Below are 18,702 nucleotides of genomic sequence, written 5' to 3'. Positions count from 1 at the left end.
GCGGTGTAGTACGAAAGAATACAGCTGAAACGCGCTAAGGCTGGTTAACTACTATTGAATACTTAACATTTTAACTATCCCTGTTAGGCTCCTCAATTACTCAGAGGCGTGTAGCCTACTGTAAATAATATTCATATCAGCTTATATAATTTCGCTCGGTACTGTAGTTCAACAAATTCTGGCTGCACCGCGCCTAAATACAGGCGCTTTCAAGAAGCTCGCATAAAAGCAACCTTAACGCGTCGAAATAGCCAAAACCTGTTGGGCCGCGGCGCCGAGCGTAAGAGCGTTTTCGAAATTTTAAGAACTGATATGAATATTACTTACGGTAGACTACCCCCTCTCAATAACTGAAGAGCGTAAGAGTAGTAGTTAAAAGGTTAACTATTCAACAGTAGTTAACCAACCTTCTAGTTAACGCGTGTTAGCTGTATTGTTATGTACTACAGCACTGCCAATGCTGTGCCGAAAAGAAAGTTTTACTGTCTCAAAAAGCGCTTTTATAAAAACCGTGTAATATCTTAGCTGAAACATCCTGTATATTGGAGCATTGGAAGGCATATTACGAAAAAGAAGCAACATTGCTCTCGCGGGAATAGCAAGAACCCCTTTGTGGACGGCCAGTTCTGCGCAGTATAACAGACATCCCTGGCATGTGCCAATATCTACTGGGCGCAGAGAACCCTTATAAAAGTGGTCTATAGACAGTCTATAGATTTCTTATAGACTGTATTGCCTTCCTATAGATTTTTCTTCTCGTCTATTCATCGTCTATAGACTGTCTATAGACAAAAATTTACTAAAAGTGTATGGCCATAAATCTATAGATTGCCCATAGACTGTCTGTAGCATTCTTATTGCCTATAGACTGTTCTCTACGATTTGTCTATAGACAGCCTATAGACTTTATAGACAGAAATCTATAGACAGTCTATAGACAGTCTAAAAAAATTTGTAACGGTTAAGAGAGATCAGGTGAAAAGTTAAAAGCCAGGAAGAGTGTCACTTACCAGCACATTGTCTGGTACACAAAGGCTCGGCGCTACTAAAACATTGCAAGGGTAAAAGTGTAGCGCAAAAACTCGAGGAGAGACAGACGCACACACACACACCGCCAACTTCTAGCGAAGATTTATTTCGCAAAGGAAGGGTGGTTTATATACTGACTTATCGCACATGTACCATCAGACCATGCGCTAGGAAAGCGTATCAGCAAGATATTTTTTTTTTTTATTTGGTACCTGCATCGCCTTTCAGCATTACAGCAGGGGGGCACTTTCACATTAAAAAAAAACAAGAAATCATGCACTTAACGCGTGAAAAAAAGCATCATTTGGTAGAACATTAACAATATGTGGCGGCAAAGCATTCCATTCGCGAACTGTTCGCAGAAAAAACGAATAACGGAGTACGTCACCTTTAAAAGGAAATTCATGAAGCTTTAAATTGTGGTCCCTTCGCTTCGAAACATAGAAAGGCGGCTTCAAATATTTTGATCCGTCTATGCCAGTCTTTGAATAGAAAATATTATGCAAAAATTTTAATCTCAGATTTCGTCTTCGAGTTTTAAGTTCTGGCCACTGAAGATTCCTTTTGCTTTCCGAGATACTGAGTGTCCTGGAATAGTTTCCAAGCATATGCGAGCTCCTTTGGCAACAAAGCGCATTGTTTAATGGTGCATGTGTGATTAGTCGGTATATAATCCACCCTTCCTTTGCGAAATTTAGCGCTGTGTGTGTCTGTCTTTCTGAGTCCTCGTCTTTTTGCTCTACGCTTTTACCCTTGCAATATGAACCAACAAACCTAAGCGTCTACTCTTCTGATAGAACACGTTAAGGTTCCGCACAGATACAATAACGATGAGAAGTTTTCGAAGCGTATGCTATCAAGCAGAATCCAAAAAAAAATTGTCACTGAGACGTTCAACATACTGTTTAATAGTGTCGCAAGTTTCCTCGAGGACACGGTGATATAAAACTTTTTTTTTCTGCTAACCACTTTTGGTACCGTTTTGCACCTGTACTGGCTAGGACATGTACACTCGCCTTCAAAAGTAAATGAAAGGCTACGTTGTCAAAAAAACTTAATTTCTTTAAATCTAAAGCATAATGGTCCATGTTTGTTGGTGCATAGTGCAATTCGCATAATCACAATTAGGCTGAACATAGGCCTTCAAGAATGCATGAATTGGGGGGGGGGGGGGCAATGATTAAATTTTTTCTTTAATTGCCTTTCATTTACTACTGACGGCACCTGTACGTATATATGTCTGTTCTGTGAATAAGGGTCATTTGTTATTGCGCGTTCCCGTCTAGTCACCTCTTGTGAACGTTCATTTGCGCAGCCTATCGTTCTTTTACTCAAACTCGTACAGTTCGTCTGGAACAGAACCACATAGGCCTTTAACAGAGCAGTACTTGCTGAAGCTAACATGCAGCTATGACGCCGTAGCGATTAAGCTACAAAAACGCACAGGTGCCCCGTGCAAGCCAGATGCTGCTGAAAACAGCCTCTTGTAGGCTTACCTTAAACATTTTTCGACGGATAGAGAGCAAGCCATTGTCTCTCCCAGAAAAAAGAAGTGATTGGGACAGCTGCCAAAACATTGTTTTGTCAGCACAAAACAGAGTGAACAAGAATTGAGTGGGAGCCGCACTCTGCTAGGCAACGTTTCTAAAAGAGGGCATGTCTTCGTTTATTTGTGCTTGTTCAGTGGCAGTTTAGTGGCAGTGGCCAAAGTTGTTCAGTAGAAGTCCAGCGTGATGTCATCACTGTGTTATACCTTTCGGAAACCAGTTAGCCCTGACCACTCCTCTTGCCCAGGAGGTTAAGGGGCTGAAAGTTTTTGTAAAGAAAACCGTTCCAAGCGGGACGCGAAGAACGAGAGCCCGCGCAACGAAACTCGTCTGCTTCCGCACTTCGTCTGTCGAGTCATTCCAGGTTGCTAGCAAAGCAGGCCTCAGACCAAAGTGGGAGAAATGGGTGCACTCACTTCACTCCTAGTGAACTAAAATGCCCAACGAACTAGTCCCGTTCTGGTCAAAAGCAATGATGGCTCATTGTCATTCCTTCTATGCTGACAAAAGGCACAAGCGGTTCCCCTATCTGGAATCAGCAAAGCTGGCGTGGACCAGCTGACCCGGGCGTCTGCACTGGGTAAGTATGCACTGGGTAAAGCATATTTTGCTCACAGTTTTCTTCAATCATTGCGCTTGTGCGTATATAGAAGGCTTTGGGTGATAAAGATGCGCTGTGTCCGAATGAGGAAGCTCTGACACAAATGAAACGGCGTTTTGCTTTGTAAAACTTTATACAGACGTTACAATAGCAGCTCACTGCAGTGTCGCTTTTAGTGATTTGTGCAGCGGCAGTTAGGGTGTGCTTCTCTGAGATTGCGTGCTAGTAGTCTTTGGCGTGGCGGTGACATTTGTCCGCCCTTTCACCCCTGTATCAAAACGTGCATAGTCACCCTACCACGCTCCGAACTGAACAGCAAGGTCAACCTAAGCCGCAACCCAACAGCCACTAAGACGGCGCAATCACTTAACACGTATTCAGTCCCTACACCAATCCTCGATACACACGCCCCATGTATGGGTATCGTGGGTCTCATATGTGGATCTTAATGTGGGTCTATATGCGGCTCCTCTTAAAGGTGCAGTGAAGAGAAATCTGAACTCGTCTTTTTGCCGCGGAAACTCAATCTACACGTTCCGAGAATTCTTAGAAATATCGATTTATTGCCCTATGTGGCCGATTTCCTTAATTAAATCGAATTAACGTTCGGCTCCCATCTTTTCTTTTTTTTGAATTCCCTCGTACGGTGCGCGGAGTCGACCAACGCGTGGATTGCCTTTCCACTCGTCCCGCGGCGGCTTGCCGCTCTGCCATCGGCGGAGTAATACGTAGTAATCCGTAGTAGCAAATAGTCCATGCGTACTTTTATTTCTGCGGGCTTATTTGGCGGCAATATTATGTTCGAATGAAACCATTTATTCACGGAAACCTAAAAAATAAAATAAAGCCAAAGCAAAGCCTCCACGGAGCTGGCTGAAATGCACTCCACGCGTTGGTCGACTCTGCCCACCGTACGGGGAAAATTCAAAAATAAAGGCGGGAGCCGCACGTTAATTCGATTTAATTAAGGAAATCGGCCACACAGGGCAATGAGTCGAAGTTTCTAAGAATGCTCGGAACGTGTAGATCGAGTTCCCGCGCCAAAATGATGAGTTCAGATTCCTCTTCACTGCACCTTTAATGGCTCCGGCTAAACAAGCATTTTCAACTATGCACTCCAAGCCCCACCTCTCGCACGTAGACGCTCAAGATTGCCCTGCCCAACTGCTCATCTCCACTTCACCCTCAGCCAGAGCCAGCGTTCCTAGACACTCCGGCTGGCATCTCGTCCCACTCTTTCTCCCTTCCCGCTCACCGGTTTCCCTCGTTGTGCCTCTGACGCCAAACACCCAATTTTTAAGGAAAAGATCAGCAGTCGTTTGTAAGGGAGAGCAAGACACACCCGGCTATTGCACAACTCGGCTACAAACTCGGCTTTTCCAACAACAAACTATTACGAACCAATCATTCAACAGGTAACTTTGAGGGGGCTTATTAGGAGGATGTTGACACTAAATTTTCGAACTTTATTAATGATCTCACAAGTGAGATATCAAATAGTATTGGAACGATCAAATCTCGCTCTCGCAACGCACCAATTAGCTCCTAGATGAATAAGCCCATTCTTGAAGCTTCGAAAAGCAACGACTATTGGCATAACAAGTGGAAGCGCAATAAAGAGAACGAATTTTACCTGCACCAATTTAAGGCGATGCGTAACAAGTCTGTAACCAAGATGAGGACTTGAAAAACGGTACTTTACAGTAAGCGAATAAAGGGGCAAACAGAAACCGCAGAAAACTGTCTGACATTGTCACACACACTGCGGGTAGCCAACAGAAATCACATGTAATCCTCAAGTGGGGCGGAAACTTTCAGCTCAAATTTTACCTCTATCGGTCTACTTCTAGCCCAGAATCTACCGGAGTTAAATCTAATCAATCTTGAGTCTAAGATCCCTAATAGCTTCGTTATGTGCCGAAATGCAGCAGTCCACTACATTGTTTCAACCATGCCCACAAATAAAGCTGCATTTTTAGACAGCACAAGCAGAAGGGCGGTGATAGTAAATTTTGGCATTCTCGGTCCCGTCTTGTGCTGCATTTTTAATCATTCTATTATTGCTTCTAAATACCCATCTGCATGAGAAAGAGCGAAGGTAATACTAGTATATATGAGGACGGTGACCTAAATGACGCAGATTGCTGAGGCCATTATCTCTTCTCAGCACGGTAGCTAACATGTTTAAAAAATATTCTTGCAAGCAGATTCAGCAAGTTTTTAGATAAATACGGTACCCGCCGTGCACAACAATGTGGTTTCAGGCCACACTACAACTTCCACAGCAAATCTATCACTTACGCAGAACATTAACGCGGCTGTGCGCATCAATATTTTAGTGGAAGTTATATTTCTAGATTTAAGAAGGCAGCAGACCCAGTAATCATTTTATTCTGATATCAGAATGGAAACGCTACGGCTTTCGTCATAACAAATATTTCTTTCCTTCTGGATAATTACATCAATGACCATCAACCAGTTGTAGTGATGAATTTCATATCATCCTCTCCGCAAAAGCTATACACTGAGGTTCCGGAGAGATCCGTGCTCGGTCCATTGTTGTGTTTTAATGTATTCATGACTTGCCTTCATTTACTGATAGTTCAAATCTTTCCATGTACGCTGATTAGGCATGTCTAATAAAAACAGCCGATACAATAAAGGAACTATAAGAAAAGTCAATCAATAAGTTAATAAAGTAGCCCAGTGTTTCTCAGCAATTAAGTTAAAAATAAAGGCGAAACTTCAAGTACATGATATTCTATTCCGAAAACAACCGCTGCAACCGATGTCCGAATCCTAGTAAATAAGGATTTGCCTGAAGTCATGTTTTCATATAGATATCTAAGTGTCACGTTTAACAGCCACTTAAAGTGGCGAGGCCATATTGAGATATTCTGCAAGAAGTTGGCGTCTGGATGCCGTGCCCTTTATCTGGTTAAAGGTAGAACTTACCACACGTATTCAGTTTGCATCATCCCCCTAAAAAAGCACGCGCTAAGAATAATAAATGTGTAACTTCTATGTGAGCAGCACACCATTATTTCATAGGTCAATGATTCTTCCAATTGATTTATTGCACTGCTTAAAGGTATCTGTGTGTGTTAACGGCATAGTAAGACACAACCACCCCTTCCATGTGTCAATGCTTCACACCCTCTGCTTTTGTCCGCTAGAAACTTTTCCTTTGGCCATTTTAAACTCCAGCCCATCAGCAACGTATACGGTGAACGTTTAATGCAGTCTGCTGTGGTAAAAATCTGAAACGCGCAACCCATTTCAGTGAAATACTCGCAGAATTTTGCTGGTGCACTTAAAAAACACTTAATAGGACTTATTTGCAGTGAAATTTTATTGTCCTCTTACAGATTCTCAAATTGTGTATTTTCTCTATACCGTGCATGCTATCTTTGTGTCTTGACGAGTGGTTTATACCAGTGTTATTTTAGACTGTTTTCATTTAAATGTCGAAAGTTAGCACTATTCTGTACAAGTTTTGATTTTGTGTTTTTGTATTATGTGTACTTGGACCCGAACTAGCTGTTGGTTATGAGTCCAAATGGTGTTTTCGCATTCTGCATAATAAAGTTGTGAAATAGATTTAAATTGGAATTAAAAACTGAATTCACCAGATTTTACCCGTGCCGCTAATATGCCTCCATAAACGTGACACCCTAAACTGACAGCTGCTAAACGCTCCGACCAGAATCAAAGTTGTGCCCCAAGCAGGCGCATATATTTGCATTGCGAAAACAGAGGTCTAGGTGACTTTTTCGTTCCAATTTTTGGTACCCTTAATAAGGAAACTCGTAATATTTTTACGGGGAGGTCTCTACAAACAATCGTGCAGGGCAGCGAGGTACTCTACGACCTGAGGCTTTGAGAACGCTCACAAACACACTCTCAGCGTCCTCGTCTTCAAGAGCACCGATAGGCATTTTGCTCTCTGCGGGTAACACTGTACTTTCGCAGTGGTGATGGCAGTCCTGCAGTGAGGAAGATAACGAAAACACCGTCTAAAAGAAGCTGTTTGTTGCGCTTACCCACGCCTGCAAAGATCCGACACGCCGGCGGCAGTAGCAGCAAGCGTGCTCGGTGGTCGTCAAACGGAATGCCCGACGCTCTCGGTCGTGCACACTTTAAAGCTGTCAACAACTTTTCGGAGCACGTCTTTGCGAAGTAGCCACAGCAGCGTGGAACAACGTACAATCGTTTCCGCCTGGGTGATACCATTCAAGATAAATGTGGGGAACGGCGTTCCCCTCTCCGTGTTGAGGACTTCTGGGGCACCGTGTTGCAGACGGATGCATTCCATGAACATCTTGGTGACTTCAGCTGCTGCTCCGTTCAGTAGGGCTTTTGCCTCGGCGTAGCGCGCCAGGCAGGCATCGAGCGTTACCATGATCCACTTGTTTCCGCATGCTGACTTCGCGAAAGGCTGAAGCAGGTTTATGCCTTTCTGCGGGCAATGCCTTTACGGGGGTTTGATGGCGTTCAAAATTCATGGTTTTCGGGTGGGAAGAGATTTCGTAGCTGACAAACTGGGTTGATTTTCATATAACATGCAGGTAGTCAGCAGGTAGTCGAGGCCAGTAAGCCTTGTATATAATGCGGCGGAGGGTGCGATAAAATCCATACGCCCAGCTGCACGCCCGTTCTTGCGAAGCCTGCAGAACTTTTCAGAATACATGGCAGGAGTAACAAGGACGTCAGAGGCTCTGTTCGGTTTTTCGGTGCGAAGTTCTTCACGGTGGTGTCATTCTGGACACAAACGACGACAATCCACGCTTCAGTGAAACTCGGGGTGAAGAAGGCTTGCCTTCCAAGCACTCATAAGACCTTCGTGTTCGGGATACAAGCGTTGGCGCTTGGCAAAGTGCTGCAGCTGATAGGTTGAAGGTAGGTGTCGCCACCGCCGTCCTGCGGAGGTAGATCTACAGGGGCTCGCGACGGGCAAGGAATCGGCATCACAGTTCTTTCGTCCGGACTTGTAAACGACAGGGATGATCCCGCAGCCGTAAGGTACTTTGAACAAGGCTCCCAGACGGTTACTTTCTGTTGGCAAGACTGCAGAGCTCGTGGTGGTAAGTCACAAATTTGAGAGGCCTGCCCCACAAGCACTGGTAGAATTTTGAGGTTCCCCACAAAATCACAGGGCTATTCCGCCGTGGAATGGTTGGCCTCTGTCTTGGAAAAACAGCGGCTGGCGTACGTTGTTAATCCTCTCGCGGCCTTGCTGCTTCTGGACGAGAACGGCGCTCTAGCACCATGCTGCTTCATCATCCTCATCACTGTCAGCCCGACTACGCCCACAGCCGGGAAAAGGCCTCTCCCATGTCTCCACAATTAACCCTGTCCTTTGCCAGCTGCGGCCCTCTAACCCCCGCAAACTTCTTAATCTCATCTGCCTACCTAACTTTCTGCCGCCCCCTGCTACGTTTGCCTTCCCATGGAATCCACTCCGTTACCCTTAAGGACCAGCGGTTATCTTAAAGTCGCAATGCATGCCCTACACAAGATACTTTGTTCTTGTTGGTTTGTTGCCTTGCCGACTCCGCGCGCTTCCCGTCTCTTAACGTTACACCTATCATGCTGCTTGCATCTGTATACAACTCGGTTTGGGCGTTTTCTTCGGTCTCAGCACGGGCACGACTGTAAGCCACGCATAAGTTGATGAGCATCCCACTTGCAGAGCATCCCACTTGCACGGTACTTTAGCAGCGTCAAGGGTCTGGCGGTGTGCAAAACACGTTATGTTCGAAAACGTTATGTTCCTTCTATTCTTAATCATTTTACCAAAGAAATATTTCCCCTTATTCCAAAAGGATAATTAAAGCTTATATTGTGAAATTACGTCGTTAGTTCCAGTATTCTGTTTTGGGGCTGTTTTACATGATTTTGCTTTCTTTTCGTTCCCTTTCTTTTTCTTCCCCCAATCTTTTTTTGCCACTTGCCTGTTCGCTGCATGACTTATATGCTGTCTGCTGCCGGGCACTGCCACTCAAGCCTTTTCAGGCTTTGGCAGGCTCGCATTTGTACTGGAAAGAGGAAATAAAAATTTTGTTATTAATATTTAAAAAAAAGGTATTTACAAATCGTCGGCTATATGCGCACAGCACCCGGAATAGGCGAACAGTTTGCTTGTCGTTCGGCGTTGGGAACTGTGCGATAGCAGCGGCTGAATGCAGGCCCGGGTGTATTTCATCGTTTTTTAAGATATAACATTGCAACAGCTGCTGCTGGTAAAAGATGGAACTACTGTGGCTTTAGGGTGAGCCATGATGATTTTATTGCCTCTTTGGAAGCCTCTTTAGATGAACGTCATATGTCGGGAGAGGACGATGACGTCATTTAAGCATACGGGAGAAATCTGCCGCTTGATGCCGCCAGTAATTTGTCTATTATACGGTGGAACTTAGGTGAGGCAAAAAAAAGTCGAAATGGCCTTGCTTAAACTCTTAGTGCCGCTGGGCGTAATGAGGGCGGCTTCCCGAAAACCCTCTCTTCGACCTACATTTGCCAAGTCCCGCTCTTTAGGTTCATGGATGAGAGAGATATAAAGGAGTATAAGCTTTCTAAATGTTTGGCTGAGTCCCGCAATCGTACTCCTTAGTCCAGGAAAGCTTGCGCTGATGCCCGGACGCATTGGATGGTCTGACGTTGGGCCTTCAGACGAGTGCTGCTTGGAACTGCCTCCCACTGCTGATGTGAATTCTCTGATGATGTCAGGTGGGATGGTTTTCTCACGCAACTCCACGAACCATGGAAAAGCCTGGGCTTACTGCCGCACTAGGAATAGGTGCGAGGGTATCTAGAAGAGTAGATGAGGGTGTACGAGTGCAGGTTAGGAAAAGTGTTTACCTCCAGAACTTGGCTTCTCCTGTGGTGAGTTTCATAAGGGGAGGTTGATATTTCCTTCCGTTCAGTCTAAGGATTTCTAGCAATACACCAGAATTTAGTGGTGGAGGCGTCAGGATTCCCTCGGTGTGTTAGCTCGCGAGCTAGATGCTTTGCCGCCTCATTGCCTTCAAGCCTGCTATGGCCCGGTGTCCACGTAATGCTATGAAAACAGTAAGCAGGCACGACAGGAGGAGAAGTATTTGGCTTCACAAACGCGGTCTCATGTATCGTGGGAGCGGTGCAGACGATAGACGCATTTCTCGGCTACGTCCTTTCATCATCATCATCATCAGCCTGACTACGCCCACTGCAAGGCAAAACCCTCTCCCATGTCTCCCCAATTAACCCGGTCCTTCGTCAGCTGTGGCCACCAGATTCCCGCAAATTTCTTAATCTCATCCGCCCACCCAACCTTCTGCCGTCCCCTGCTACGCTTGCTTTCTCTTGGAATCCACTCCGTTACCCTTAGGGACCAGCGGTTATCTTGCCTTCGCATTAGATGCCCTGCCCAAGCCCACTTCTTCCTCTTGATTTCAACTAGGATGTCATTCACCCGCGTTTGTTCTCTCACCCACTCCGCCCGCTTCTGATCTCTTCACGTTACGCCTATCATTTTTCTTTCCATAGCTCGCTGCGTTGTCCCTAACTTAGCGGAACCCTCTTTGTTAGCTCCACGTTTCTGCCCCATAGGTGAGTACTGGTAAGATACAGCTGTTGTATACTTTTCTCTTGAGGGATATTGATGAACTGCCATGCGTGATATGAGAGAACCTGCCATATGCGCTCCACCCCATTCTTATTCTTCTAGTTATTTCCCTCTGAGATGTAAGTCAGTGCCTGAGGGAAATCATTTGGACTCATCGTTTGGGGCACGTGTAAGGCCTGGCGAACCTCTTAACCAACCGCGCCCGTAAGCGACGCAACTTGAGGCCACGAAGATGGCAGCAGTTAGCGAAGCTCCCTGCGAATGATACCCTTTAAGCTGTCATTGATGCTCGTTTAAGTATCCTTTTGGCTCAGGCAGAAGGCTTGTAGCGGGGTGTTCGAAGGTCTTCTCGATCGTAGGCGCATCGGTTGTGAACTCAGCAACAGTCTTAGGCGGGTTTCGGACCAACCCTACGAAATGCTGTTCTCTGATACCCCTCATCAGGAAGAGCACCTCCTTCTCATAATGTATGCTCTTCAGAAGAGGCGGCCCATCTCTTCGATTACCGGAACGATGGTCTCATTTGGCTGTTGAATATGGGACAGCAGAAGCAGCGGCGCTTTCTTCTTCCGTACTGTGCTGACGAAAGCCTTGAGGAACTCCGTTTGAACAATTCCGACATCTTCAGGAAATAGCCCTGATTTTGGTACCAAACCATAGCTCAGCCTTCCCGAGCGAAGAAAACTTGACTTACATTCCTGTGGTCATCCCAGGTTTTTAATACGGCCATACGCTGAAACCGGTGAAGTCATTCTTCGGGATCCTCACCCCCAGTTAACCGTTGAACTTGGGCGACAGACTAGGCTTGTGCAAAGTATGGAGGCAGATGTCGTTGTCATAGCTGAATCCGGCGCTGAGGAGTCATTCTGTACTCGCGTGTGGTCTGATGGTCGTCCGTATTCAGGTGGACGCCTGAAAATCCAAAAAATTAAAGCAATCCCCTCAACAAAAAAACCGACTGCAGAAAATGACAGTGCTTTTTTCCGTGAATGCAGACGATTCTTGGCCACCATGTACTGATAGGATCGGAGTAAGAAACTCGCATCATTATACTTCGCTTATGCGCTCTCTCTTTTCAGAATTTGCACAGTACGGTGTCCGCGTCAACTCCGTCAAGTGAGTGTCTTATGTCTATTTACATGCACTTTTCTGGTGCAAGTTTTCTCGTGCAGTACTTGTATTATCAAGCTCGGGTATTCTGAGGATACACTAAGTTTCTAATTTACTAACACATTTCTCATGACTAGAAAGCGTTTTATGGCGTGTCATTATTCTGAAGCTTCTATCATCGAAATCTCCAAGTAATGCACACATCAATGTATCTGCGGTATGAAACGTGTTTGCTTACGTAGTAACAAGAATGAGAATACTGAAGAAATAAGCTTTTTATGCGCGAAGGCCGTTTAAATAAACTCCTAGGAGAATAAACAATTTCATGTCGTAATACTGGGCCAATCTTAATTTAAGCCGGCATTTGCAAAGATTGGGACTGTTCATTACATACGAAATGTTATTCAGGCACTACTGCTTTTTTAGGCGTATTATGTTTCCCTGTGAGAGCATGTGCCAGCAAAAAAAAAAGAAGAAGGCATTGAACGCTAAGATATTAGCCACATCGCTGCTCACACCTTTCCTATTTGAATAAGTGAACGCGCTAGTAAGAAATTCTAGCGTATTGCTGACATTTTCGTTTTCTTTAGAGATTAGCTTCATCTGCCGATATACGCCGTACAGCTTTTGTTCCTGTTCGAGGAGCACAAATCCAGCTTCCAGTAGATTTTGCCAGTCCCAGGCCGGTTCTTTGTGCCACCCAAACAAATATGGTTCACAAAATTTTGAGCGGCGCACGATTTCTTGTTTCCACTTGAGGAAAGCAGTGTAAAAATGCAGGCGAAATATACAGCAGATCGTGGGAGAGGCTTACCGTTAACGATTACGTATTATATTTCTTTTTAGTCCTGGCGCAATTGCAACTAAAATGGTGCTGAGGGAAGAACTGCCACCGGAGATACAAAACATGGTGAGATGCTTCAACATGGCAGCATAAAAATGCGTGCCATTCCTTCTCCACTTTTGTGTTCCATAGAGCGCTTGAATGGAGTGACATTGATTACTGTTTTATACTGGCATGCGTCCGCCGCCTTGGATGAGAACGAAGCATGCGGGCACCGTGTGGGAGGGGGACAAAAGTGATGACGCGCGAAGGACGTTCGCTTAGCGGCCTCCTCCATTTCAGCCCAGCCTTCACGTGTCAATAAACTCATTCCGAGTAATGGCCTGAGGGGCGAGTTGGTGCATGATGAAATGAACGGCGATGCAACAAGGACACTAACAAGAGAGAAACACCCCATGCGCACACTGCCAACTGTTTATTACATGGAAATTTGGCATATTTAAACATACAGCTCAGGCAAGAAACTCATCGCATTATCGCTCCGAACCCAACGCGTGGAACAAAAAGCAGCAACATCAGGATAACAGAGAAGAAGCCTTTAACCCCTGTAGATTAACTAACAGCTTATGATAGAAGAAATTAGAGGAGCAGACCATCTCATAGCAAAAGCAGCGTCAAGCAATCGTAGCAACAGCAGAGTCATACATGAAAGAAAAAGCAGTCCGAAACCACAAACCAAAAATAAAATTAAAAAGTAAAAAAACAAATGACAATCGTAGCAAAAGAAGAGCTGAAACAAAACCTATAACAAAATTAATAACCCGCCTAAGCAAACAACAGACGTCCGCTAAAATGCACGGCTGAAAAGTCGCACAGCACATGACGTCACAAAAAACTCTCAAGAGAGGAAACTTTATTACTACGGAGGGATATCGAAGAGTCGCTAACACAAGTACTTCCCGCTTTTTGATCATAAAAACCTCAAGAATTTAACGTTCCATTCCAACCCATTCCTACCGCAACAATATAAATACGAACTACGTAGCTGTTCCTGAGCCTAGGTACAGTGGCCTTTTCTCCAATGCAACCACTGCGAATACATTTAAGGAATCTGTGTCACGTAAGCAACTAACCTCTCCTTTTCGCGGCGTTGCAACTGAGCCATGTCATACTCTGCCAAGAAAAGGCATATTTGTGGACGAGTATAGACAAAACTACCATTTGGTTTTCCCGCCGGGGCTGACGTTAAATGCGATTATAGTCGTGCGTTTCGGGGGCGGTTAACTGCATAATCAGTCATATTTGTTATTCAGAACTCTCCTCTCAAACATTATGTTCTCTCGTTTGCTCCTGTTGTGAGTATTGGGTATAACGTTCACCAAAAAGGGGCTGATATTTTCCGAGTCTGAACCTCAGTTGTGTTCCCCAATGTGGCTCGTTATAATTATTAACAAGACAGTGTGCAAACGTGCGCTATCCCGTTGCGCACTCGACGGGCGCACTCGGCGCCTGCCCTGTTGCTTTACGTTCCTCCTTGTCCCCGTCCCACTCGCGCCTTGTATGTTCCAAACATGGCTGAGGGAAGACAATGTATTAATCATTCGCGGGCCTTCCGAGGCTCACTTCTCTCGCAGACCCCTCTGGCAATCACTCAATATATATCATTTACTTCATTTATTTTCTCCTTAAGGGCCCGAGGACATTACATAAAGGGGAGGCGAATTAACGTGATGTATATATATTGAACGTGGAAAAAGGTGAAGAAAAGATATAAAGTACAACGAAGGCAAGCAAAAATAAAAGCAAGGGAAAAATATACAATAAAAAATGCAGAAATACATCTCAGTGAAATAACAGCAAGCAAGCAAGCGCAAGAGAAACAAAAATTACACTAAGGCGCAGAAATGCAACTAAACAAAGTAACGAAAGAATACAAAGGGGACAGTCTATTCAGGATGGCTGAAGTTTTAGCTTATTACGTAACTGATTTCTGTCTGTGCATTTGGCTATGTTTTCGGGTAAGGAATTCCATAAGACAATTGGATGAGGGAAAAATGAGCTACTCATTGTAAGGGTGCGGGTGGAAATTCGTACTAGAGACTGGCTGTGGCTTAAACGGGAAGATCTTCTTAGTGGTTTTGTTAGTAGCTCATGTCTGGACCGAAAATGATAATAAAATGTATGAAGGAGGCACACACGAGATATGATGTGGCGTGATGATTTTAGTCGAGGTATACGGCTTGGATTGTTGACTAGCTTAGAAAGCATACATGAAAAGACAGTAGTGTTTTGTTTCTGTGGACCTCAAAAAAACTGATGCAGTATGCGCCGCCGTTGTGAAAAGTAAGGGGGGGGGGGGTCTAAGTGCGGGAAAAGAGTGCTGGCGAAACAGCGGTTTCAGTGCGGTCTCCAGCGGTGACTGGCGGCAAGGATAGCCTGCCGATGAGAACAAGCAGCCTCATTAATTTTGGCAAACGCTGTAGGTGCAATGCGAACTGAAGCGCTTATATGAAGTAACAGAACACCGCTGGCACCTCTGCGAAGGACCAATTCTAAAGACTACTAGGATGCCGTTCTTACAGTCTGGAGCGTAGCGTAAGCCCAATTAATGGAACTGAGACATTGAGGCCAGCCCTGTTATTCGAGACTGACAGTCTCAGTGCGCTCTGGAGGTAGTTACGGTCCCTGTTTTTCCAAATATTTTATGGTATTGTTTTATTACCTGTGACTGAAAGTGGATGGGCATCTAATGCGACTTTGCTCAGTCCCTGATAGCAACTGACCTCACAGAAAAAGTGCTGGAATGCAGGCGGGAAAATATATGACTCAGTAATGCCTGAACCATTGCTGAAGTATGCGTCACGACCACTACATAACTGTTCCTTACGCAGCTGCGCTCCGCGCTGGCGGCATCGCACGCCTTGGGTCGTCTGGGAACCGTTGACGAAGTGGCCCGCGCCATCGCCTTCCTGAGTTCGGACGACTCGTCTTTCATCACGGGTCACTCGCTGCCCGTCGACGGAGGAAGTCTGCTTCTGGGACCCTCGCTGGTGCCACGGGTGGGAGCCGCCGGAATCCCCAAATTTGCCTGAGGAAGGGGCCTGAATTGAGCTATTCCCTACGCTGCAATACGGCACGTTGGCAGTTTTCTACAGCAGCTGGTGGCGGCCCCTTTCCAATTCCGCAAAAATAATTAACGTTTCCCTCACTGCCGTGACCCTCCTTTGGAATAAATACCATACCACAACTACACCTGCGTCGCACATTTGTTAAAGCGGTAACCGGTTTTGGCGAATAGTTTATTGGCATTTCCACTGTCGAGAGTTTTGTGGGGCAAATAGGCGGTTCATTGCAATATCTAATCCCTTATCTCCTCTTTCCTTCTCCAATTAGTTCCCGTTTATCCTTCCCGGCGTGCAGAGCAGCAGGCTAAAGAAACAGACGCCTAGGGCAGACCTGGAAGCCACAGCCCAACCCGGCCGCTGTTTCGCATGGCCGGCGTCGGCCCCGTACATAGGGGGCAGGTTTCTACGAAACACATTAACACAGCGCAAACGAGGACAAGATAGAAGAAACACGAAACACAGGATGGATTAGTAAAGAGTGTACTCTTTACTGCGTCATAAAACCAGCACAATTTATACCATTTTCCTAGACCACGTGAAACACTCTCAGCCAGTGGACATTGCAAAGGAACGCCTCATATGCTTGGCGGTCATAACAAAGTGAAAATGAAGTCATGAAAAGTGCACGCAGTAACATGCAACGCTTTACTAAACGTCAAACGGACCCCACACAAAAGGTGTGCATGAACCACATGCCTTAGAGACCTACAGCTCTGGAACGCGAGAAAATGAGTACAGTAAACAAACGTAATCTTGGAGCTATAAAAATCAATTCAGAGGCGGTGCCAGGGGCAGTATACAGTAAATGAAACGCGACGATGAGAGAGGTAAAATGGTGGTGAAAAAGGGTTGTAAAATCTCAGTACGGAAAAAAAATACTACCTTACTAGACAATAGGCACAGGCTGAAAGCGAAAACGAATAAAACTGACGCCAACAGATAACACGGCAAAAAGGTAAAACCGTATAAAATAGAGAATAAAAAAAACATAAGCAAACAACCATCAGCCAAATTGTTAACACGTTAAAACTATTGAAATTCTTTAAAAGAGAGGAGAAACGATCCGCATAGGGCCAACTAACAGCGCGGCAAAGTGACTGAAAGTAAATAACAGACAATGAGGTGAGGTTCGTGGAAAACAGTTTCCCAGGATGCCTAGATGTGGTTAAAACGCAAAGATCGCGCCCATTCCAAGAAGAACCTTTCTTTCTACTGTATACAGACAGAAGGGCTGCTGATGCAAGCGTCCTCAGCCTTTTCAAACCAAAAACCGTCAATAACTTCCCTTTCTATTTTAATCCTTGCTGTCGCCAGAAATTTAGTGTCCTATAACATAGGCGGGCATTCGTGGCGGGGTTGGTTGCAATGAATTGTCATTTGGCACCCAGACTTCTTTTTTGCGTTGAGAAAGTGTCCGCTTGCTCGCTCATTTAAACAGCGTCTGGTCTGGCCGATGTACTCCGGACCAACATTCGGTGTACTGACTGAATGCTTTACGGTCGAGGTCGGCAGAATATTGCCGTTTACCATCGGGCATATTTTAGATAACTTCATGCGGCAGACACCACAATGTTCACATCACCGATAATGAAGTCAGCCGACAGCGCCACCGACGCTCAACGTGCCCTCCCGCCCCCCAGAACGAGCACATAAGGATCGACGCCGGACAGGATCGAACATTTGGCAGCCGGGGTTGCGGCAGTGAACAAGCCCTGACTCTTCTGTGCTGTTCACGCAGTTTAGTTAGTTTTATTGATTTCCACGTGTACTTTTTCTGCCGCAACCACTGCTGCCCATACCAGTCCTATAACTGTTATAATGCCCACCAATGCGGAATTGGCAAAAAGATGTTGAAGAACTGAAAAGAGAAGTCTCCGAATTGCGAGGCAGCCTTGCTATGTTCAATGAACTCTACGAGGAAATGAAAAACAAGCAAGCTCACTTGACATAAGAAAAAAATTCAGGGGGCCACTTTGTTGACCTAAAGTGCGGTGAGGCGGAAGCCTTAAGCGCGGTGTTGCTGCTTGCGTCTGATGTGTGGTTAAGGTGTTAAGCTTCGCCTTTAAAAGTGGAAAGCGACAGCTTCTTGCAGCGCTGCCGGGGAATCCACAGAACGCCATCGCCCGTTCGGCTCTACGCCTTGCTCGTCGGTAAATTGGTTTTTGAGGAAAGGAAATGTATCTGTCTCTCATATCTCGGTGGACACCTGAACCTCGCCGTAACGGGAAAGGAGGAAGATGGGAATGAATGAAGACACCGTATTCACTAGATGCGCCTCTGTTCATTCCAAACCATCTAGTTGGCATGGTGGAGTGGTTAGCGTGCTCCTCTCGCACTCCGGAGACCCTGGTTCGATTCCCCAGCTCGACCAATTTGCTACTCCGCTTTATTTATTTATCTGGTCTGATTATAATGGTTAATTAAGCTAATTAATTAATTAACTAACTAAACTCCGCCCCGCTTCGAGCATCACTATACCATCCCTTTAATTGGTTGCATGGATACTTGCCAAAGTACAATTCGCCTCTTTTGAAATTCGCGCGCTCTGACGTCACGATCATTTCGACCAAATGAAAAGCGTGACATTTCTGTCGACAACTCCTGCTTACAACGATGAGGCATTAAAGCCTTCCGCCTTAATAACGAACTTGCTCGTTGAAATAAGCAGGTAGCACAACGATTGGCTGAACAGGAGCAATATTCCAGGATCAGTAACCTTGAGGTTAAGGGAGTTCCTTCTACTCAGGGTGAGAGCTGCGTCACAATTCTGGAAGAAACTGGCTCGAGAATAGGTTGTCCAGTTTCTATCACTGATATTGAAGTTGCGCATCGAGTTCCTGAGAAAACCGACGCCAACATCATAGCACGCTCTTTTTTTTCCGTCAAGAAGGCAGAATTTA

The 18,702-nt window shown here is 45.4% G+C and overlaps 2 protein-coding genes across 4 annotated transcripts in view; one reads left to right on the top strand and one right to left on the bottom strand.

Moving 5' to 3' along the window:
* LOC149325806 (uncharacterized) overlaps positions 1-15,927 on the top strand; it is a 93,982-nt gene extending 78,055 nt beyond the window's left edge. Inside the window, exons 6-9 of the mRNA XM_089564390.1 lie at positions 3,087-3,156; positions 11,863-11,899; positions 12,740-12,803; positions 15,569-15,927. Of these exons, the coding sequence (XP_089420516.1) occupies positions 3,087-3,156; positions 11,863-11,899; positions 12,740-12,803; positions 15,569-15,769 (372 nt within the window). The 3' untranslated portion in view covers positions 15,770-15,927. The remainder of the gene's footprint in view (positions 1-3,086; positions 3,157-11,862; positions 11,900-12,739; positions 12,804-15,568) is intronic.
* The window catches only part of LOC149325805 (uncharacterized), an 82,509-nt gene that overhangs the window by 45,700 nt on the left and 18,107 nt on the right, over positions 1-18,702 (bottom strand). The window contains exon 2 of one of the 3 annotated variants that reach the window (XM_089562750.1): positions 11,605-11,695. The exons of the other annotated variants lie outside the window; for them this stretch is intronic. The gene's annotated coding sequence lies outside the window, so the exon portion shown is untranslated. Of the gene's footprint in view, positions 1-11,604; positions 11,696-18,702 lie in introns of those variants that run through there. 3 annotated transcript variants of the gene reach the window in all.

Source organism: Amblyomma mixtum, chromosome 10 (assembly GCF_055824585.1).
Source record: "Amblyomma mixtum isolate Tamu chromosome 10, ASM5582458v1, whole genome shotgun sequence".
Classification (NCBI taxonomy): Eukaryota; Metazoa; Arthropoda; class Arachnida; order Ixodida; family Ixodidae; genus Amblyomma; species Amblyomma mixtum.
The sequence above is the reverse complement of the archived record's forward strand: the minus strand, read 5'-3'. Positions and strand labels throughout refer to the sequence as shown.